The sequence below is a fragment of the Mobula hypostoma genome, chromosome 8, assembly GCF_963921235.1.
Source record: "Mobula hypostoma chromosome 8, sMobHyp1.1, whole genome shotgun sequence".
NCBI classification, from domain to species: Eukaryota; Metazoa; Chordata; class Chondrichthyes; order Myliobatiformes; family Myliobatidae; genus Mobula; species Mobula hypostoma.
Window position 1 is genome coordinate 35,933,154 of NC_086104.1, and position 24,690 is coordinate 35,957,843.

General features: G+C 41.0%; 1 protein-coding gene across 1 annotated transcript in view; it reads right to left on the bottom strand.

Annotated features, from left to right (window-relative positions):
- The window catches only part of LOC134350465 (pleckstrin homology domain-containing family H member 2-like), a 145,168-nt gene that overhangs the window by 65,736 nt on the left and 54,742 nt on the right, over window positions 1–24,690 (bottom strand). Inside the window, exons 4-10 of the mRNA XM_063055678.1 lie at window positions 22,140–22,289; window positions 17,087–17,170; window positions 16,348–16,429; window positions 9,095–9,256; window positions 6,820–7,760; window positions 3,480–3,555; window positions 2,190–2,284 (exon numbers count right to left, since the gene is read on the bottom strand). Coding sequence (XP_062911748.1) covers window positions 2,190–2,284; window positions 3,480–3,555; window positions 6,820–7,760; window positions 9,095–9,256; window positions 16,348–16,429; window positions 17,087–17,170; window positions 22,140–22,289 — 1,590 coding nt within the window. The remainder of the gene's footprint in view (window positions 1–2,189; window positions 2,285–3,479; window positions 3,556–6,819; window positions 7,761–9,094; window positions 9,257–16,347; window positions 16,430–17,086; window positions 17,171–22,139; window positions 22,290–24,690) is intronic.

Below are 24,690 nucleotides of genomic sequence, written 5' to 3' on the forward strand. Positions count from 1 at the left end.
GGAGGCCATTCATTCAGCATTTTCATTTGATGTAATTTGATCATTCCCAAACTTGTTTTATCTCTCTGTACTGTTGTTGGAGAGGAATGGAGTCGTCGACACTAAGGTTTTCTTCTTTTCCATTTTTTAGTTGTTAGTTTTGCCCAAGTCTTTTAGTTTAGTTGATTAATTCTGTTTTTCTTTGGGGATGGGGTTTGTTTTTTTTTGTTTTGTTTTTTTTTCTTTTTCATGATTTTTTTTTCCCAGTTTTTTTTTGCTTTCTATTATCCGTTGTTAGTTCTACATGATTGGGAGCTTTGTTAATTTACACTATTTGGTTTTGCAATTACTTTTTTAAATGTAACAATATATCTCCTACTATTTGTATTATTGTTATGTTTTGTTTCTATATTTTGAAATTAATAAAAAGATTGAAAAAGAAAGAGATGTATTCTCACAGTTTCCTTGGGAAAAAAATTGCTATACACACTTAACTGTAAACATTAATCTACACCTAAACCAATGTAAGGGAGTTGAATAATTGGAAATTTCATCGTCACCATCATGTGCTGTGTCATATGACGAGGGTGATTATGGTCTCATGATCATGATTGTTCTTGACAAATTTTTCCACATAAGTGGTTTGGCACTTCTTTCTTTTGGGTAGCATTGTTACAAGACATGTGACCACAGCCATTGTCAATACTCTTCAGAGATTGTCTACCCGGCACCAGTGGTTTCATAACCAGGACTTGTGATGTGCACCAGCTGCTCATACAAACATCCACCACTTGCTCCCATGGTTTAATGTGACCTTGATCGGGGGCTAAGCAGCTGCTACACCTTGTCTAAGGGTGACCCGCAGACTAGTGGAGGGAAAGAATGCCTTACACCTCCCTTGATAAGAGATGTATCTCCACGCCAACACCTAAAGTTGCCTGAGTAAAAAAAAAGCTAAAAATTCAGAAATATTAAACAAAAGCCTCGATGGCTTACATTAGCAAATTGTTCAGTGTATAATACTTCAAGTATAGGAGAATAAAGGAGATGTTATAGAGGTGTACAGAATTATGAGGGTTAGAGATAGGGTAAATACATGCAGCGTTTTCCCCCTGAGATTGGGTGAGTCTAGAAATCAAGGTCATAGATTTTATATTTAAGGGAAATAGGAGCGGAAGAACATCTTCACTCAGAGGGTGGTGTGAGTGTGGAATGATTTGCCAATGGAAGTGGCAGATGTGGGTTCAATTGCAACACTTAAGAAAAGTTCGGACAAGTACATAGATGAGAGGGGTATGGACGGCTATGGTCTGGGTGTGGGTGGATAGGACTAGGATGAGAATACAATGTTGCAAAGTGTATGGTTATGCACTTTGGCAAAAGAAATAAACCGTCAGACTATTATTTAAATGGGAAGAGAATTCAAAGTTTTGAGATGCAATGGGACTTGGGAGTCCTTGTACAGGATACCCTTAAGGTTAACCTCCAGGTTGAGTCGGTGGTGAAGAAGGTGAATGCAATGTTGGCATTCATTTCTAGAGGAATAGAGTATAGGAGCAGGGATGTGATGATGAGGCTCTATAAGGCACTGGTGAGACCTCACTTGGAGTACTGTGGGCAGGTTTGGTCTCCTTATTTAAGAAAGGATGTGCTGGTGTTGGAAAGGGTACAGAGAAGATTCACTTGAATGATTCCGGGAATGAGAGGGTTAACATATGAGGAATTTTTATCCGTTCTTGGACTGTGTTCCTTGGAGTTTAGAAGAATGAGGGGAGACCTCATAGAAACATTTTGAATGTTGAAAGGCATGGACAGAGTGGACGTGGAAAAGTTGTTTCCCATGATGGGGGAGTCTAGTACGAGAGGGCATGACTTAAGGATTGAAGGGCACCCATTCAGAACAGAAATGCGAAGAAATTTTTTTTAAGCCAGAGGGTGGTGAATCTATGGAACTTGTTGCCATGGGCGGCAGTGGAGGCCAAGTCATTGGGTGTATTTAAGGCAGAGATTGATAGGTATCTGAGTAGCCAGGGCATTAAAGGTTATGGCGAGAAGCCGGGGGAGCGGGACTAAATGGGAGAATGGATCAGCTCATGATAAAATGGCAGAGCAGACTCGATGGGCTGAATGGCCAACTTCTGCTCCTTTGTCTTATGGTCTTATGGAGAAATGAGTCAGCATGAACCAGATGAGCCTATTTATGTACTCACCCCTTTCAAAACAGTATAAACTGGAGTGGCCATGTTATTATAGACCAAACTGGTATAAGATTCCGATGTTGATTGTGAAGGCATGAAGCCAGTGCCTAGAATAAAGAATATGTACTATATAACTTGTTTAACATCCAGAAGCTACATTAAAATTCTGTGTTGTACAGAAATTAACCATATATCTAGTTGAAGGGATTGGACTGCTATACTGCCTTACTTGGAAGAGGATTAGACAAATTGTTTCCGATTATACTAACCTGAGTCAGCCGACCAAGATAAAGGTAGGTTTAATACTGACCTGTACTGATCTGTCAGAACTCACTTGAGGTGATTAGAGCAGGGGATAGTGAGTATGTTGCCCTAATGTTGGAAGCTACATAAGTCAGTGCACGTATATGGATACCAGATCTACATAATAAACTTAAAGACATTTGAAAGCCCGCCTCCAACCCCCACCTCCCCTCCCCACTCACAAGAGAATGAGCTAGGTCCAAGAAGCAGCTGAGCCAAGAGGAAACTGATTTCAATTTCCAGTCTCTTCAGCTTGTTTGACCTGAGCAAGATTCAAGAGACCATTTCTGAAGATCGGTCAAAAGAGGTGCATATGGGTTACATAGAATGTAAGGCAACTATCATATAAACATAGAGTAATGATTCATAGAAAGGATGCTATTCAATCAGTTTAACACAGGAAACAACTTTTAAATGACAGAATAGTGATAATATACTGTTCTAGGAGAGCATTTTCACACATTCAAACAGCTGGTATACAGATCTAACACAAATATGGATGACTGCATTGGTGGGCCATAAGAATTTCCATTTCCCTGCTCCCAGTTTTCAGTGACTCCCATGGGAACATTTGTGCTGTGAATGCTGGAGAAGGGGAGGACTGGAGTCAGATGTGAAGCTTTGGTAGGTCAATCCATGTGACATCAATAACCACTTAGGCCCAGACACAAAGAATGGTTGCCAAGACAAAATAGCTGAGAACTGCCACAATCAAACTGTACTTCAGCAAAAATCACTTTTTTTCCATATAAACAGAAAAAGAAGCCAAGGGAAATGCAAGTGTTTTTACAACAGAGGAAATTTTCTTTAAACTAATCTTATTAGACATATCAGAAAGGACACTGATTTAACTATTCACAGGAAAGTAAGCACAGTCCTGTAAAACTTTCTAAAACAGTAACTGTTCTATAATCACAGAATTTTGTGAATGAGTGACCACATACATAACTATTCCATTAATCTGGAAACATTTCTCTCTCATAGGTACCAAATACTTACATTTGTTACTTGGATCTGCACTAATGGCCTCTGACATTCTCATACCTGATTTGGCCACTGCATATATTCTGCTCTCCTATATGAAAAAGATAAAGGAAAATCTCTTAATGTCACTGAACTATCACACAAATTATTGAACTGCATACTTTCAGGAATATGAATTCCACACCAGGATCAAAAGCAAATTTTTGATTACTGACTTACAGTCTGTTTCCAGGTGGGTTAAAAAAAGGTCTAAGCAGAACAAAATCTTTATTTATTTCAATTTCTTTAAGTAAATTTATTTTCACCACATATTACCCTGAAATTAATTTCCTTGTGGGCATTCATTGTAGATACAAAGACACAACAGAATCAATGAAAAACTACACACAAAGGCGGACAAACAACGAATGTGCAAAAAAAGACAAACTGTGCAAATATGAAAGAAAACAAATAATAATAATAAATAAGATTGAGAGCGTGAGCTGTAGAGCCCTTGAAAGTGAGTCCATAGGTTGTGGAATCATCTGAGTGTTCAGTTGAGTGAAGTTATCCACACTGGCTCAGGAGACTGATGGTTAAAGGATACTGTTTCCTTTCCTTTACTTTATCCTATTCCTATTCCTGGACCTGGCAGTGTGGGACCTAACACTCCTGATGGCAGCAGTGAGAAGAGAACACTGCCTCCCAGCGGGAGTTCTCATTTATTTGAACACTCGAGGTATGTCATTTCACCGAGGGGGTGGTTTCTTAAAGCTTTAGTAGATCCATCACAATTTGTCAACACCTCCACCCACTAACTGCACCACTATTTTATTATTTCTCATCTGTCACCTTATGTACAGCCTGGTATCACTTTATGGACATACAATCAATTTATGTCTATAAGGTATCTTGTGTATTTACATTTACTGTGTTTTTAAATTATTGTGTACTGTATCTTTTATAGGTTTCTTTGTGCTGCATCAGATCCAGAGTAACAATTATTTCATTCTCCTTTACACTTGTGTGCAGGGAATAACATCGAACAATCTTGAAAAGGCGGATCACCTCTCACATCTGCGGCGTCACCTCTCGGCAAAGCAGACACTGATGATGGCATTCACCATCACCTTCAAGGTGCTGACACAACCTTTGTTTGAGGAAAATGACGTTGGAAAAACTAGCTGTCAGTAGCAGGGGTTCCTGAGCCCCAGAATGTTTCTGAGACGTGGACTACGTACACTAAACACTGAGGATATACTACCCACACTGTCTCCATAAAATCCTTCAAATTCTCTGGAAGGAACAAGTGGACTAATGCCAATATTTTCTCTCTGGTCGACAGCCTAGTGTTGTCATCTTTGCTACACTTGGTCAGCTACACTGAGTTGGTTGCATCATTTAAATATGCAGTGGCAGATTCGCCAAACAGACACTACTAAAAGTCTGACTCTGAAAGGGATTATCAGCTAAACAGAGGAAAAGATTCAATGATATGATCAAAGCATTTTTGAAGAAATAGAGCATTCCCACTGACTCCTGGTGATCTCTGGCTCATCATAACTTAAAATGAAGGAGCAGCTTCCAGGGTCAGACTGCAAACATTGAGTCCGTACATCAGCAGTGGAGCAAATCCCTGTGCAAGTGGCAGAAGGAAAGTACCACCTCATAAACAACCCTCCTGCAGTCATCTCCTGTCCCTTCTGTGGGAGAGTTTGTGATTCCCCTTTGGATGTAATAGTCACCTCAGAACACACTAAAGCATACTTGAAGAATGCCACATTTAATGCTACACCACCTACTGCTCTTACATCATTGAAATATATGCATTGTAAATCTAGTTCTAGCAGAACGTTGGTATAAACTGATGGTGTAATTAACTTAATAATATTTAAATATATTTCAACAATTACTTCATTTCATCATGATTTGACTGCTTGTTCTGTTCCTATGTCTTCTGGCAAGAGTTGAAAGGGCTCGATGGTCTTGGCATGACGACCATAGATGATGAACATTTAAAATTTATGACAATCAATTTAGTCACCCTTCCCTCTGCTTTCTTTCTGAGAATCAGTCATCATCAGTTACAGTATTCTACAAAGATAACAGATCATAATCAATTGATCACTAGGGTTGAGTATAGTCAGGTTAAATTGCAGCTATGTAGTCAAGATCTGCAGTGTAGCTTCAAGAGGCAGAGACAGCAAACAGAATGTATGCTTATGGGAATTCTAAGGGATTTTACTCCAATTCTTTCAAGTGAACCCTTGATTTTTAGAAAACCCTCAAGCATCCTTTTTTTTTCTCAAATAACCAAAGGTTTGTTGGCCATGTAACATCTAATTTAATGATTTCACAGCTTTAATAACTTATTTTTATTTTTTACAATGAGAATATGGGGAGAACTCAGAATATTGGTTTCTCTCACTTGATCGGTTATTTTCCATTTGCAATATACATCAATGAAAAGCCATACTGCAGAGTGGAGTTTATGTCTGAATGTGCAAGATGATAGAGACCTTATAGCGTCAAAGTACAGAAAAGAATACAGCTGACCCACTTTGCATGTATTGGCTGTTCTGAAAATTGCTCAAATTGTTCTCACCTCCATAAACTGCATCCCTTCGACTATTTTTCCAATTCCTTTTTGAAACGTATTACTGAAGAGAGCCAGATTACACAACCCAATTTTCAATTGTGTGGTAATGTAAATGTGTACGTTACTATTAAGTAAAATCCACATAATTTAGATTATGTTAGCATAACTTCAGTTTTCTTTTACATATATTGCTTGAGCAAACAGTCAAGCTTTCTTTTAAAATAATGCTTAGCAGATTCTCAATGTGCAGTGATGGGGGAGACTTGTACAGCAGCCTTTCCCGAAACTCTGCACTTAATTTCAGTGTGTTCTGTACTATGCAGTTTGGGTTTTAGAATCTGCTGGTTCACAGACTTTGGCAGATCTGATCACAAGTTCTTGGAATACTGGGAGGAATTCTGTCTGGGACCAGACACAATTCAGTGATGCTCCTTCTGTCTGCCCCCAGACATCATTTCTGCTATCAGAATTATTTATGTTCATCAGTGTATTTTTGGAATAATTGTTTTAGGTCTTAAACTGGATTAGCAGACAGACCAATTCTACAGAAATGTTTAGGTAAAACAATTTCAGAAGAGGGATCAATATTTCAAAAATTAAAAAGATATACCAGTCTAGACTGAAATGGATACTTGAAACCTTGGAGGTTAGGAAGGCTACATTGATTTAAAGCTGTCAGAGCAACGCTAACATATTCAAAAAGTTACATCTTTTAAAAAAATCAAGAAATAAAACATTAATCACTATTTATCAACACAACAGAGCAATAGGATTTACCCAGGAAGGGAATCTGTGCAAAGGAGGAGTTGGTGGTTTGTTACTGGGAACTTTGCCTTTGGTGTCTCCTGTGTTGAATTGCTCTTCTGTGATGTAGGTTTCAATTGATTCATAGCAAAACATTCCCTCTTCGTAGCCTGTTTCCATTTTCCCCAGAATATCACTTTCAACGTCAATGACATCAATATCTGTCTCTTCGTGATCCATTGGCCTCATCATACTTATAGCGTTACGGTTTCCACCAAACAGGCGATCAGTGCTTAACTGAGGCTGGCTACAATGCTTCTTTGCTTTGGCCACATTTACACTGAATACATTAGGAACCCTCAACTTTGGAGCTGTTAAGTCTGAAAGTGAATTTATTTCCGTTAAGGAAGCTGTGGGGTGGATGCTGGTCACTGCTGTAGGTGATGTTAGAATTGGGCTTGGAGTTTGCTTTTCATTGGACGAAGAATCGAGCCTTTGTGATTGAAATTTCTTGTTTAACTCATCAGAAGAGTAATCCTGATCTATTTTTTTATTTAGTGTTTTTGAGATTGCGACGCTTGGAAAATGATCCACTGCCTGAAGGAACTCTGCATCCTGTGACGGTGGTTTTTGCTCAGTTTCGCTCTCATCATCAAATGCGGTGCTGCTGTCGTCGGACGCTGTTAAATAAGTGTCACTCCCAATCTGACTAAGTCTAATTGCGTCCTCTGATGTCCGAGTAGAGAGGTTTGACCAGCATTTCGACCTTGTTTGATTTTTCCTCACTCCTTCATCGGAACTATCATCACTCAAAGGCATAAATGCTGTGGCTTCTTCTTTAGATAAAAGCTGGTGATTAGTCAGTCCTTTGCTACCTTGTATTTCCGATACACAGTTGCTTTGTGAGAAACCCCTTTGATCTATTTCAGTATTTTGAACAGGCTTTGTGTGGGACCTCTTGTTCATTTCCTTGCCTGGAAAGGATAAATACATGTTAAATTATGCCCATAATTCTGTGCTTAAAATGACAAAGATTGATGCATCAATGTGTTAAGTTAGAGATTTCAAATAGTAATGGACATAAAGTTATTCTCCTTCCTTGACTCCTTAAAATCAGACCAAGAGAGATACCAAGTTAGGCAGCAGGTTAGCACAGGAAATCAGAGGCTTTATCATTCCTAGAGTGTTCTCTGTTAATTCCCACTATCCCTTTAAAAGTACATCGGCAATAAGTACACGGGCAGCAGTGGAGGCCAAGTTATTGGGTATATTTAAGGCAGAGATTGATAGGTATCTGAGTAGCCAGGGCATCAAAGGTTATGGTGAGAAAGCGGGGGAGTGGGACTAAATAGGAAAATGGATTAGCTCATGATAAAATGGCGGAGCAGACTCGATGGGCCGAATTGCCTACTTCTGCTCCTTTGTCTTATGGTCTTAAGTAAATACAATAATCAGCTTGGCGCTGTTTCCCAGGTCTAATCGCCACTTTGTTAATTTGACCAGACCATTCTAAGAGCAAGATGCAGTTATGATTTCTGAGTTGGATTGGGATGGGACATGTCACTTCTAATGCAAGTCTCATACAGAGCGTAGCCAGGGAAGACTTGGTTCAGAAACATGCGATCATCCCGTACTTGGGCCCTATGCAGATTGGAATAGCAGGGATCTCTTTAGAGCAGTGTTATCTGAAGGTGAGCCAGCCTGCCTAGGGAACTCACTTCAGGTTTATTGATTTCAACTTGTTTTAGACTGGTTTTTTACATCCATGCCCACTCTTCTACAATATTGACCTCACAATCCAACCAAAGCTTATGATCCGACCCCACTGCTGATCTCGTGGGCACCAGGATCCAATTCCCTAACTGTACTGATCTATACAACTCAGCGATCACCCCCGACTCGGTAATCATCCTCCCGTACTAATAACCACTCTCTCCATTCCACCCAACAGGAGACAAATAGCACAGGGTACAAAGGAAAGGACCTTTCCTTGTGTAGGTTTGTTATAGCTGCTGAGCAAAGTGGTCACGGGCATGCAATGTGAATATGGGATAATAGGTGCCTATAGATGCCAATGAATTTTGAGGCCAATATTTTTCTTTCAGACTTTCCATAGAATGAGCAATCCACGGCAAGAATTAAAATAATTCTTTACCAATTCTCTAGAATGAAAGCACTTGACAGATTAACAGAAAAATGTCTGTATTAACTTCGGATAGTAAAATATTGTCTTAAGTTGCCAGCTGGTGAATACTTAAAGAATGCCCAGCCCATAATATACATTGTACATTATTAGGAAGTTGTTCACCTGTAACTTGTCTGTCCAGTACTCCAGCTTCCAGAGTATTTTGCTGAAGACTTTGGGGATTTCCTTTAAAGTAGCCAAAAGTCAGGCTGCTTAACCGCTGTGCTTTGCTTGAGGTTTCACTTAAGCCAGATGGTGACTTCTGTTCTCGACTCCCTGTAAGGGCTGAAATGGAGTGGTATGAAATTTGTTATTTCATCTTCCTGACTGCAGGGTAAAAGTGGTCCCTTTCCTTGTTGAAATGGTAGTTTAACTTTATTGTAATATATACTAGAAATTCCTTCGCACCAGAACTTCTCAAAATGAGACCTGTATTTCTCTGGTAAGGCATGGAGTTATCCCAGTGCAGGAAAGAGAAGAACATTATGGCTCACTCATTGACAAGTCAGGATTTTACATATTAGAAATGGGGGAAAAAATAAACAGCCTGCTGGGCAGCACAATGAATCAAGCTAGATAAGAATATCAACTGAAACAAGACGAAGAGTGGGTTATTTGTATTTAAATCTTCTGTTTAATACAATGGATCAGATGGTTGACTTGGAGAATGCAAAAGCTGGGGGTGTCTGTGTTTCAAGATAGACTCTTCATGATGCTAGTAATCTGTGGTCTTGTCGCACTCTTGTTCCTCTGATTCAGAACATCTGATGATTAAGTGCCGACTGTTCTACTTACCGAGAGAGTTCTCCTCTCTGATCCCGACCACAGTTTACATCCTGGCTGACATTAAGCAAGCACTCAAGGTACTGAGTCCAGTGATTAGAAAACAAGAAAATGCCTATCCAGACACCTTTCAAATCATTGTCAGGGACTTCAATCAGGCTTGTTTGAAGAAATCTCTACTCACTTATTATAAACATGTCACCTGCAGCACAAGGGGCACCAATACATTTGACCACTGTTATACTATGATTAGGAATATTGACCGTTTAATCCCTAGACTGCATTTCAGGAAACCTGATCATTTTGTTGTTTTCCTTGCTACCTGTGCACAGGCAGAGGCTAAAGATGAAGACTTCACAGATAAGGAGAACAAAGAGGTGGTCGTGAAGGCAGGGGAGTGGCTACAAGATTTCTTCGTGGGTGGATTGTACTGTGTTCAAGGACTCATAAGAACATAAGAAATAGGAGGAGTAGGCCATTTGGCCAAGCAAGCCTGCCCCGCCATTCAATAAGATCATGGCTGATCTGCCCGTAAACTCAGCTCCATCAACCTGCCTTTTCCCCATAACCCGTAATTCCCTTACTATGTTAAAACCTATCTAAGTGTTTCTTAAATATATTTTGTTAAGAAGCCTCAACTGCTTCCCTGGGCAGAGAACTCCACAGATTCACTACTCTGTGGGAAAAACAGTTTCTCCTCATCTCCATCCTAAATCTTCTCCCCTGAATCTTGAGGCAATGTCCCCTAGTTCTAGTCTCATCTAGATCCTCATCAGAGGATCTGAACTAGTAAGCCATGGTTGTCATGGACTTTATGAAAACAGTTGTAGACGAGTGTGCCCCCACAAAATCATTCAGAGTCTCAGAGTCTTCCCCCACCAGAAGCCCTGGAGGAACTAAAAGATCCACAATCTGCTGAGGGCCAAGTTAGTGGCATTCAGTTCTGTCGACCAATTAAAATGGAAGAGGTCCAGGTATGTCCTCTGGAAAGCCATCTCATACGCAAAGTGACAATTCTAGACCAAACTTGAATCACTGAAGGATTCCCGATAGCTGTGGCAGGACATGAATGCTATCACCTCCTAGAAGGTGAAACCAAGCGACATATGTGACAACAAGATTTTGCTCCAGATGAGCTCAATGCCTTTCAAATGGAGCCACCTTCATAAACCCCTACAGCTCCCAACAGCCCTGTGATTTCAGTCTCTGAGACCGGCATGAGAGTATCGTTCAGGAGGGAGAACCCATGGAAAGCATCTGGCCAAGACAGAGTACTTGGCTGAGCACTAATGACCTGTGCTGAGCAACTGGCATGTGTTCACTGATATATTTAATCTCTCACTTTGGCGGACTGAGGGACTCACCTGCTTCACTCAGGCTTCAATTATACCAGTGCCCAAGAAGAACGTGATAACCTGTCTCAATGACTATTGTCCAGTTGCACATGCATCAACTGTGATTAAGTGCTTTGAGATATTGGTGATGAAACCTATCAACTCCTGTCTGAGAAGCGACTTGGATCCATTCAAATTTTCCGACCGTCACAACAGGTCAACGGCAGATACCATTTCATTGGTTGTTCACTCTGCCCTGGGACATCCGGACAGCGATATGCATACATCAGGATGCTCTTCATTGACTATAGTTCGGCATTTAATACTATCATCCCCTCAAAACCAATCCATAAGCTCCAATAGACCTTGGCCTCAATAGTTTCTTGTACAACTGGATCCTTGATTTCCTCACTTGCAGACTCCAATCAGTTCAGACTGGCAACACCTCCTGCACAATCACCATCAGCATAGCTGCACCACAAAGGTGTGTGTTTAGCCCCCTGCTCTACTCGCCTTTATACTTACCACTGTAAGGCTAAGCACTTCTCCAAAGCCATATTTAAGTTTGCTGACGACATCACTGCAGTTGATCGATTCAAAGGTGGTGACAAATCATCATATAGAAGGGAGACTGAAATCTTGGCTGAGTGGTGCCACTAAAGCAACTTCTTACTCAAGACCAAGGAAATGATTATTGATTTCAGGAGGAAACCAAAAGTACATGAGTCCATCTCATCAGGGGATCGGAGGTGAAAAGGATCAGCAACTTTAAATTCCTCGGGTGTTATCATTTCAGAGGATCTGAGCTGAGTTGAGCATGTAAGTGCCATTACAATGACAGTGCCTCTACATTCTTGGAAATTTGTGGGGATTCAGCACGTCACCTAAAACTTTGACAGACTTCTATAGATGTGTGGTGGAGAGAATATTGACTGGTTGCAGTATGGGAACACCAATGCCCTTGAGCCTATAAAAGGTAGTGAATATCCCAGTCCATCACCCCTCACCATTGACATCTACATGGAGTGCTATCACAGGAAAGCAGCATCCATCATCAAGGTCCCCCACCATCCAGGCCATGGTTTCTTCTAGCTGCTGCTGTTAGGAAGGAGGTACAGGAGCTTAGGGAACCAATACCACCCAGTTCAGGGACAGTTATTACCTCTCAACCATCAGACTGTTAAACCAGATGGGATAACTTCACTCACCACAACAATGAACTGTTCCCAGAACCTATGGACTCACTTTTAAGGACTCTTTGTCTCATGTTCTTGATATTTATTGTTTATATATTTATTATCATCTTGTTTGGTACTGTTTTGATTCTTTGAATTTACTGTGATTACTGTAATGAAGTGAATCTTAGGGTTGTATATGGTGACATATATGCACTTCGATAATAAATTTAGTTTGAACTTAGAACTTTGACTAGAACATAGTTTCCACTCTGTCCGCCAGAGAAAGCAGGATCTCCCAGTGGCCGCACATTTTAATTCCACGTCCCATTCCCATTCTGATATGTCTATCCACGGCCTCCTCTACTGTAAAGATGAAGCCACACTCAGGTTGGAGGAACAACACCTTATATTCCGTCTGGGTAGCCTCCAACCTGATGGCATGAACATTGACTTCTCTAACTTCCGTTAATGCCCCACCTCCCCCTCATACCCCATCCGTTATTTATTTTTTATTTACACACACACACACAAAGATTCTTTTTCTCTCTCTCCTTTTTCTCACTCTGTCCCTCTCACTATACCCCTTGCCCATCCTCTGGGCTCCCCCCCTCCCCCTTTTCTTTCTCCCTGGGCCTCCCATCCCATGATCCTCTCATATCCCTTTTGCCAATCAACTGACCAGCTCTTGGCTCCATCCCTCCCCCTCCCCCTCCCACTTTCAAATCTCTTACTAGCTCTTCCTTCAGTTAGTCCTGACGGAGAGTCTCGGCCAAAAACGTCAACTGTATCTCTTCCTATAGATGCTGCCTGGCCTGCTGCGTTCATCAGCAACTTTTATGTGTGTTGCTTGAAATTTCAGCATCTGCAGATTTCCTCGTGTTTGCGTTTCAAATGCCATTTACCTTTTATTGTTCTGATTTTATTCTTGTACAAGTATTTCATCCATATAAAAATACTAATTTTGAGTAATGGAAACAAATGTTCCTTTTGGCAAAATATTCTATGTTGTGATGTGTGCTGTAAATCTAGAGAGAGCATTTTTAGCAATCTAATATTAAACATACATATTAGATTGTTTAATCTAATTAAACATATTAGATTGGTAAAAAGATTAGAATGAACAAACCAGTAACAGTAGATCACTTAGTGTCTAAATCCTAACTTGAGTCCAGAGGATGAAAGTATAAAAATGGTCTGAAACTTGGGTAGGAATATGCAGGCTGCATGTATACTTGATTTCACTTCCACGAGTGACTACAGTTAAATAAGTCCTACTTCATTGGGATGCCACCATTCCGAATGGCCAAAAGGCAGGAGAACCACTCATATGGGAATGTTACTCGTTCTCACTCTGAAGAATGATGAGCAGGAGCCAGCAGGTTTGAGAGTGTGACATAATGACAGAAGACTGCAGCCCAAAATATTGATGCTTCTGCATGTATACTCATTTCACACCGGTTTTTATAATCATTCTCAAAAAAGCAGATTCATGGGCATAAAAAGAGGAGCAAATTTTAGCAATCTACAAAATATATTGGAAGAACTCAGTAGGTCAAGCAGCATCTATGTAAGGAAGTGATGGATCAACATTTTGGGTATAAAATCCTTCATCAGCACTGGAAAGAAACATAGAACAGTACAGAACAAAACAGGCCATTCAGCCCACAACATTGTGCTGAACCAGCTATTGTTATGTTTATTATTTAGTGTTGCGTTTGTTATGTTATGATTGCACTGCTCCTAAGAAACGCTGTCTCATTCTGCCCTGCAGAGCTGATGTACGGTTAGAATGACAATAAAGTTTTTTGAATCTTGAATCTTGAAATCTTGAAAAGCAAATCAAAAACACCCAAACACTAATTCCTCCTACCAACACCATGTTCATATCCTTCCATCTTCCTTATATCTATGTGCCGATCCAAACGTCTCTTAAAAGCCTGTAATGTATTTGCCTCTACCACAATACCAGGCAGCACATTCCAGATATCCACAACTCTGAGTAAAAACTTACCCCTCACATCCACCTTGAATCTACCCCTCTCACCTTTAATGCATGCCCTCTGGTATTAAGCACTTCAACCCTGGGAAACAGATACTCTCTGTCCACTCTACCTATGCCTCTCATCATCTTTTAAACCTCTATCAGATCTCCCCTTCGCCTCTGGCACTCCAAAGAAATCAACCCAAGTTTATCCAGCCTCTCGTGATAGCACATACCCTCCAAACCAGGCAGCATCCGAGTAAACCTCTCCTGCACCCTCTTCAAACCCTCAACATCCTTCCTATAGTGGGGCAATCAGAACTCTATGCAATACCCTAGATGTGACTTAACCAGAGTTTTCTAAAATTGCAACATAACCTTTTGACTTTTGAACTCAATGCCTCGACTAATAAAAACAAGCATTCCAGAAGCTATCTTAACCACCTTATCAACCTGTGTAGCCACTTTCAAGGAGCTGTGAACTTGGATCCCAAGATCTCTCTGCTCAGCAACACTGTTAAGGATCTTGCCCTGAACAGTATACTGACTCCTTGCATTTGCCCTGCCAAGGTTCAATAATTCACATCTGGGTTAAACTCCACCTGCCATTCCTCTGTCCATATCAGCAACTGATCTATATCATGTTGTACTCTTTGCCAATCTTCTGCGCTATCCACAACTCCACCTATCTTGGTATCAACTGCAAATTTACAAACCCAGCCATCTACATTTTCATCCATGTGGTGGGAGGTGTGGGTGGGTGGGGATGGGTGGTGAGGTGGGTGTGATGGAGGTGTGGGAAGGGGTGGAAGATGTGGGTGGTGATGGGGGTGTGGGTGGGTGGTGATGGCAGGTGTGGGTGGGTGGTGATGGGGGTGAGATGGGTGAGGATGGGAGGTGTGGGTGGTGATGGGAGGTGTGGGTGGGAGTGATGGGAGGTGTGGGTTGGTGGGGATGGGAAGTATGGGTGGGTGGGGATGGGGGTGAGATGGGTGAGGATGGGAGGTGTGGGTGGGTGGTGATAGGAGGTGTGGTGGGTGGTGATGGGAGGTGAGGGTGGGAGTGATGGGTGGGTGGGTGGGGTTGGGAGTGCGGGAAGGGGTGAGAGGTATGGGAAGTGTGGGTGGGTGGGGATGGGAGGTATGGGTGGTGATGGGAGGTGTGGGAAGGTGTGGGTGGTGATGGGGGTGGGGGTGGGTGGGGATGGGAGGTGTGCGTGGGGGTGACAGGGGGAGTGGGTGCTGATGGGAGGTGTGGGAAGGTGTGGGTGGTGATGGGAGGTGTGGGTAGGTGGGGATGGGGGTGTGGGTGGTGATGGGAGACGTGGTGGGTGATGATGGGAGATGTGAGTAGGCTAATGAGGATGAGGTGTGGGCAGGAATGGGAGGTGTGGTGGGTGGTGATGGGGGCTGTAGGAAGGGGTGGGAGATGTGGGAGGTGTGGGTGGGGATTGACAAAGTGATCCCTCCAGTCTGCATGAGGTCTCATTGATGTAGAGAAGGCTGCACAGGATGCAATAAATGACACTACTGGATTCACATGTAAAGATGTCCTCATCTGGAAGAACTGATTAGTGTCCTGAATTGTGGTGAGAGAGTAGGGGCAAGTGTAACACTTAGCATGGTTACAGGGAAGTGCCTGGAGAGGGAATAAGTTGGGAAGGAGGGAAATGAGCAACAAGGGAGAAGTAGAGAGAGTGATCCCTGTGGAAAGCTGGGAGGGCAAGGGTAGATATGCTTGGTGGTGAGATCCTGTTGGAGCTGTTACAAGTTGTGCAGAACGTCATGTTGGAGGCAGAGGCTTATGGGAAGATTGGTAAGGACAAGGGAATCCCTATCCCTGTTAAGTCGGGGTGGGGAAGGATTAGGGCAGACATGTGAGACATGGATGGAATGTGGGTGAGTAACAGAGCAATTTTTAGCTTCATTTTAGCACATCATGGGTCAGCGGACTTGCAGCCTGCAGCATCCAGAGGAATAACAAGGGCAGTGAACATGTTCAATAATCAATAATACATCAATAATATATTGATAAGAATACACAATAGACTGCTGAGTTTATTCAGTGAAACATTAATATTTCGGGAAACTTTGTTCCTACCTTGTAGCTTTGTCTGAAGGATCTGGATATGTTCCATTTGTTGCTGGTTGGCAAATTTAACATTTTGATTTTCAGTTTCAAGCTACAGACAAGCAGAGAATATTAATGTGGCACTAAATCCTTTATCACTCCACATTAAAACACATCTAATTAGGTCAATAATATTTATTTTACTGAAAATGCTCATCAAAATATATTGTGTAATATTTATGATTTTATTCTCCCAAGCTACATTGTAAGCAGCCATCATTGAGGGGACTTGATGGGACAAATTAGAGGACATGAACTCTGAAGTGCGTTTACATGAGCTGATTAGCAGAAGCCTCTTCAGCTCCTCAGTGACTGTGAATGATCATGTGGCATAAAGTTTTTTAAATCACGACCAGCCTTTATCCTTCAATAGACGTTATTAAGTCTGATAATCTGGTCTTGATCATATGACTGTGGGAACTTATTGTTTGCAATTTGTAGTTTCTGTCTTTTCAAAAGTGAGTAAGGCTTACAAGTAATTCATTCTGGCACAAACACTCTGGAATATCTTGAGGTTGTCACATTATAAATACAAATAATCTTTTAAGTGTATTTTCAGAAACCTAATAATTAAAAAACTACAACTGCTCCACACCACTTAGAAATTCTAACACAGTTATAAAGAATCAAATACTGAACCATATTTACATAGGCAGTTCAGTATGTGGTGCTGATATTTTCCTATAAATATATGGCATGGCCTGAGTACCTCCTGTAACTTCATTGTCACCCAATCTTTGATTTTAGCTGCTTTCTCTTCAATAACTTTAGCCTCCTGTCCTCGTAGATGCTTCTAAAATACAAAAAAAGTTATATAACAATTTATATTTTGCACTGCAACAGAACACTGAACTATAAATGAGGAAAGTTGAATATTTGTGAAAGATACTTGAATCATTAGCTGATGGCCTTTTCATTTATAGTATAACTTTGTTAGAACCTTCTCCATTATTCTGTTCAAAACTCTGTCAAGACAACCGGTAGCAAATATGTATATACCGTACTTCAAATCCAAGTAGGGTCAATCATAGTTCAGAGTTCCTTTCTGCTCTCTGTACATGATTTGTTTTGCAAGCTTGTCTGATCTCATTTAATCTCCATTTCTTTCTGTCTTTAAAACAGAATTGAGGTTCCTCTGAAAGCTATTAGTGAAGTGAATGGACGATAAGATCCAGGATCAGGTTAGATGTACTGAATGAACAGGATTTACACAAAGTAATTGAAGTAAAGCTTCTGTCTTTGTCAGGAGAAACTTAAAATGATAATCAATCAGGAACTAATTAATGCTCATTATCCCTACTTTCTAATGAACACTGCATATGTGTTCATTCCACTTAGGGGCAACAACTTGTTCGGTACCTCCTGGTCACTGAGTGTTTGTTTGTGGTCTCCTGCAGCTGTAGCTCATCCAGCTCCAGGTTCGATGTGTTGTGCATTCTAAGATGCTCTTCAGCACACTACTGTTGTGATGTGTGGTTGCTTGAGTTTACTGTCGCCTTCCTGTCATCTGAACCAGCTTGGCCATTCTCCTCTGACCTCTTTCAATACAAGGCAGTTTTGCCCAAAGAACTGCTGCTCATTGGATATATTTTCCTGTTTCTCGCACCACAGACTGAACCCTAGAGACTGCTGTGCATGAAAACCCCAGGAGATGAGCAGTTTCTGAGGTACTCTGACCACCTGTCTGGCACCAACAATCATGCCACATCAAAGACACTGAGATCACATTTCTTCCCCTTTCTAATGTTTGGCCTAAACAACTGAAACTCTTGACTATGTCTGCATGTTTTTATGCACTGTTGGTGCTACATGATTGGCTGATTTGATATTTACAATAATGAGCAGGTGCACAGGTATATCTGATAAAGTGACATTAATAAAAGTGTTATATGTCTATAATGCTTTTCATAATTTAATAACCTATCAGCTTTGGATCTGGTCTGAAACATAAGAAATGCTCAATTGGACAAGCTAACCAATAGTTCTGATGTAATAGCTGGACCTGAAGTGTCCACAATTCCTTGCAGCTCAATGATGCTAAGTTGCTTTTAGTTCCAGAATCCAGATTTTCAGTTTCTGCGCTTCAGACGACCCAACAGTAACTGGTAAGCCCATCAAAACTCAGCACCTATGTAACAGGAGCAGCATTTATATAAAAATTAAGCTGAGTGAGGACGCTTTTAACTTTTGACATTTTCAATACCAATAATCAGTTCTATCTCTCTCCCAGCATTTTCTTTCGTCAATTAAATAAAACAAAATGTGAAAGGCTATAATTTAATTAAAGGATTTTCCAGGGTTTGTCTACCAGCAAAACTTTACTTCCATCAACTGTGGCCAATGCGTTTCTGGCTGAACACATGTCCACTAATTTACTAATTGGCTGATCAATCCGGTTTTCCCTTGAAAAATAATTCCTGAACATCTGGATTTAACCTCCAAGAGGACCACAACTTTGTCATGGCTTGGAGGCTTGCGTGTCTCAATGACCAAGAGAACTATGCTGGCTAGAGTCAGAGCCCCTTGCTTTGGCTCATGGCAGAGTCACCCATGCCAAACAGGTCAAAGGGTAGAGACCAGATGAGGAATTGTCCACCGTTACTCCAGGTTTGGAGGTTCAGCTCAGGGTTAATAACCAAACAAAACTGTTATGGAAAAAGCAAGGAAGAATCCTTCTATATCTGTGTATGATGGTATTCCTGAGTCTCCACCTGAGACTTGCATCGCCTACAGCAGGGAAGACTGAGAGGAAGCTACCGGCATGATGAAGGAAGCTCTGAACACTGGACAGAGGTGAAGCACCTTCATTAACACAGAATAAGCTGCAGAAGCTGGGATCAAAGCAACACTCGCAACACGCGTGAGGAACTCAGCAGGTCGGGCAGCATCTGTGGAAATAATCAGTCAACGTTTCAGGCTGGAACCCTTCATCAGGACTGAAGAGGGAAGGGGCAGAGGCCCTATAAAGAAGGTGGGGGGGAGGGTGGGAAGGAGAAGGCTGGTAGGTGCCAGGTGAAAAACCAGTAAGGGGAAAGATAAAGGGGTGGAGGAGGGGAAGCAGGGAGGTGATAGGCAGGAAAGAAGGAATAGGGGAAAGCACAATGGGTAGTAGAAGGAGGCAGAACCATGAGGGAGGTAGTAGGCAGCTGGGGAAGGGGGCAGAGTGAAATTGGGATAGGGGAAGGGAAGGGAAGGGGAGGGAATTACCAGAAGTTGGAGAATTCAATGTTCATACCAAGGGGCTGGAGACTACCCAGATGGTATATGAGGTGTTGCTCCTCCAATCTGAGTTTAGCCTCATCATGGCAGTAGAGGAGGCCATGTATGGACATATCCGAATGGGAATGTGAAGCAGAGTTGAAGTCGGTGGCTACCGGGAGATCCTGTCTGTTGTGGCGGACGGAGCGGAGGTGCCTCAGTGCCAGCAGGGGTAATAGGCAGTAAGTAAGTTAGCTGAATTTAAAGATCATTGAGCACACAGTCTCATGGTTTTGAAGAATATGATTGTTAGTTCAACTGTTCATTGCTTTTCCTGCTGCATTGAAAGGTTTAGTAAAAGCAGCGGGGATTATGGAATACAGAAGGAACTGAGCAGGTTAAAGTGTTAACAGTGAACTTTCCAGACTTACACAGGACATTTTTACACTTGACTTAACGTCTTCAAATCTGTAATGTTCAGCATCACTGAACACATTACCTAAGGATAATGGAAAAATTTCAAAGATGTCTCCTGAATTGAACTTATGTATAAATTCAAATTAACTTCAGGTTCTAACATAAAAAGTATCTGGTATGTCACTCAACATCTCCCTCTACTGGCCAGGCCAGAATCTGTAACTCACGATTCTACTGGCTTTTGAATGTTATCATTTTAAGTGAATATTACCTTGATGATGGATGAAAATGCATGAAAATCACTTTTTTCCAATTTGCATAGTTGACTTTATTTAAAAAAATAAATTGGATGCATATTAAGGCAGTTGTTGTCCATTCTTAGTAGTCCTTGAGAATGTTGTGAAACTCTCTCTACAATTCTCCTGCTTATGGAGATCCAAGACAGGTGACACTGAAGAATTATGTGAAACTTGGAACAGGTCTTACAGTGGTGCCATTCCATACATCATCTAGTGCATAGAATGTTCTTCACAGAGGCAACGGGAGTTACGATGCATATCATGCATCTTGTCTAAGTTATAATCTGCTATTATGGAGCACCTGTGGTGGAGGAATTGAATATTTAGCATGGTGGATGGGGAATTGCAACTGCAACTAAGCAAATGGATTCTTTCTGACTTAATAAGCGAATAATGTCTGTCGGTGCCCATTAATGAAGAAGTTGAAGGTAGCTGGTTATAGAACACCATCCTGAAGAAGTCCCACAGTAACGTCCTGTGGGTGTGATGACTGACCTTCAATATACACGAGTATCTTCCTTCTGCAAGACATATATCCCGCTAACAAAGATTTTCTGTGGCTCAAATATTACCAGAGATTCTTGTTGCCAAACTTGGTTAAATATTGTCCTGATGTCTCAGAACCTCAGTTCTTCAGAACTGGCAATATTATGACCTCAGTTCTTCAGAACTGCCAAACACCCCAGAGAACAGTGATTCTCAGACTGCAGCTCTGGAGTCACACATGGCTCAATGACATGTAACTTGTGACTCAAGATCTTTACTTTCTATATTAGAATATGAAATCAGAATTATGAAACTAGAATATAGTTATTACATTACATATCCCATTGTATAATGCTAATACCAGGATAAAAACTGGTATGGAGTAGGAAGTCAAAGTCAAAGGGTACATATTTAATGTCAGAACCACTGATACAAACATAAAAAAAAAATCAACCTTCAAACTCTTGCCACATAATGCATTGAATCAACAAGCATTTTCCAGTGACCAAAAAGCTAACCCTGAATTGTATTGGATTCAGTCCATCCAGAGCCACCACCAGCATTGAGCACAGTCTGGCAGGTTGCAATGTCTGTATGCCTGATGGAAGACTCTTTAAACATGTATTTTTTGAATGCCATGGGAAGAGGTTACCAGCTGAATAGAGGAAAAAGATTTAAGGTTATGTTCAAAGCCTCCACAGACCACTGGGCATCAATGGACCATAACACCACAAGGTGGATAGGGAGCACTTGGAATGATATCGAGAAGCTCAAGGCTATGAGTTAGGAGCAGAGAGATGCCATATAAATAGCAAAGGAGTGCTCAACCTCCCACCACCCATCCAGCCTCCCCAGTCTGGCTCCTTCTGTGGAAGGGTGTGCATTTCTCACGTCAGTCTCATGAGTCACCTTGAAGCCGACAGAACACAAGTGGAAACAAGTCATCCTCAATCCCATGGTACTGACTAAGAAAAACAAATTTGAATGTCTTCAGACAAATTATTTAAAATGAACCAAATGACATTCCTCTTTGGTAATTATCTTGGAACACACCGGCAATTTGATAGATCAGAGAATCTGCATATTCAGCAGCTGCTGGAGATCAGAGATTCTATTAGGCATTTGATTTCAGTTATGTTAGTTATTTATTTGGAGTCTATCACCATTTTCTTTAAATCAATAGAACATAAATTGAGTTGTGATGTCCCATAGAGGGAACAGGGGCAAGAGAAAGAATTCATGACAAGAAGACCACTACTATGGAAGAAAAACAAACTTAACTATAAAAACTTCAGATTTCATGTTTAACCGGCATCCATGTCTGCGTTACCAAGGAATGAATTACTGAAGAGGAGCTCAAACCTGTTCATCCAGCTGGAGTTCTAAACGCTGAATGATATCATCTTTTTCCACTACAAGGGCCTCCAACTCCTGGCAATTTTTATACAACTTATTCTCGGATTCACTTGTCTGGATGTTAGCTGCATTTAGCTTTTCTTCCATAATGCGAACCTATAGGTACAAACCAATTGTTCAAAATAGATTTAATAATGATTCTCTTTCCAGGAAAAGTAAATAGCAGCAGCTAATAATTGTTAGAGTACAAACCAAGGAGACATGACTATTCCATTAAACTCTGGGTAAAATTCTATGATTTCTTTGTGAGAGATTTCAAATTCCAGTATTTCTAAAATTCCACAGTCATTTGTTCACAAATGTATTTTAAACACACTGCAACCTCCTAGTACTGAGATGAAGACCAGACAGACTTCCCTGAATGAAATCATCATGTTCTGGTAATTAGAAGCAATTCAACTAATTGAAAGCAATTCCCTTTTGTAACAAGGTGGGAACGTTTGCAGAATGATTGCTTAACAGTGGCTTCTAACTCTGCTGCTAATACCGTGACTTTGTTGTGTCTCATGCATTCCTGGTAAAATGTAGATGTATCCAGAGAAATGCTAAATTTCTAGCAGACAAATTTTAAACATTTGTAAGAGACCACAAATATTCTTGTAAATGTACAATCATAGACACATGTAAATGCCACACAGAAGTCTATTTTTTTTAAGTTTTCCAGTGAGCAGATTTCAGATATTTAATCCTGATCACCAGATTGATGAATCACAATGTGAAATATGAGGTCCGGTCTTTTAAATTAAATATGAACACCAATGCATGCACTTTTTGGTTTCTTGACAGTTTTACAAGAGGCAGCCAATCCTCTGGCCTTAACTGATCGGATCAAGGAATCTTAAACATGCAGCTAAATTTCAAATTACTTCAGAAAGCAAATGAAAGCTTCTTTTTTGTACTATGAGTAACAAAAAATGTTCATAATTTTGATCTATTAATAATGAAGTCAAAAAGAACCAAGCTGAAAGAAAAAGAGAACACATAAGAGAGAAATAAGGGCTAAATGAAGCCAAGAGGTTGCTCTGGCAGACAACATGAAGGAGAATTGCGAGATATTCTACAGAGATATCTTTAGAGCAAAAGGATAACAAGGGACAAAATTGGGCTACCTGAAGATCAGCATAGAGCTGAAAGAGATGGGGGAGATCTTAAGTGGATCTTTTGCAGCTGCATTTACTCAGGAGATGAATAGAGTCTATAGACAGGCAAAATGGTAGAGGTGTCATGGATTATATCAGTTTCAGAAGAGGAGGTATGTTTGCTGTCTTGAGGAAAATCAGGGCAGATAAGTCCCTAGGGCTTGACAAGGGACTTGCCCCTCAGACCTAGTGCAGAAATTGCAGGGACCCTGGCAGGGGTATTTAAAACATCCTTAGCCACAGATAAGATGCCAAAGGACTGGAGGATAGCTAATGTTTTGTTGTAAATGAAAGGCTCTACGGATAAGCAGGGAGGTTATAGACCAGTGACCCTAACATCGGTAAAGGGTAAATTATTGGAAAGTAATCTAAGGGACAGGATATATAAGTATTTGTATAGACAAGGTCTGGTTGGGGATAATCAACATGGCATTGTTCTTGGTAGGTCATGTCTAACCAATCTTATAGTGTTGTAGAAGGAGGCTATTAGAAAAGTTGATGGAGGAAACGCAATAGACATAGTCTACATGGACTTAAGCAAGGCCTTTGACAAAGTCCCATGTGGGAGGCTGGTCCAGAAGGGTCAGTCGCTTGGCATTCAGGATGAAGTAATAAATATTTTCAATATTGGCTTAGAGTTGGGGAGTATTACCAGGAAAGACTTGTAATATGGTCTGTTCTGTGTAGCCAACAAAAAGCATCGCTGAGGCCCATGCAGGCTACCCCCTGAGTCTGGAGAAAGTGGGAGGAGCCAAAGGAAAAATTGCTGAGTTTTGCCAGAAGGAGAAGGGTGGTGTTGGAGGGGAAATGGTTATTATAACCTTTATTATGGTAGAACAAAGGGATACAGGAATAAAGATCCGTAATTCCTTGAAATGTGTGTTACATTTCCCAGATGGGGAGGTTCTTCACTCAGAGGGAACGAGCTACCAGTTGAAGTGGTGGAAGTGGGTTTGAGTGCAACACTTAAGAGAGGTTTGGATAAGTACATGGATAGGAGGACTTTGGAGGGCTTTGGATGGCTACGGTCCAGGTGTGGGTCAATGGGAATAAGCAGAATAATAGTTTGGCATGGATTCGATGGGCCATAAGGCCTGTTTCTGTGCTGTAGTGTTCTGTGACTCTATGACATGACAATGAACAGGAAGAAAGTTAATACCATAACTTAAATTACAAATTTGAAAACAAGCTACAAGTGTTTATGGGTTCTCAGAAATGTGGAAATAATTCCAGTATTTTAACATGAGCCGAAATTAAACTGCTGGTCATGGCTGCAAAATACCTCTGTACAGTCATTACCTGTAAATCACAGCATCACAACAAAGTATTTGCAGCTGTGATAGAACAAACAGAATGGG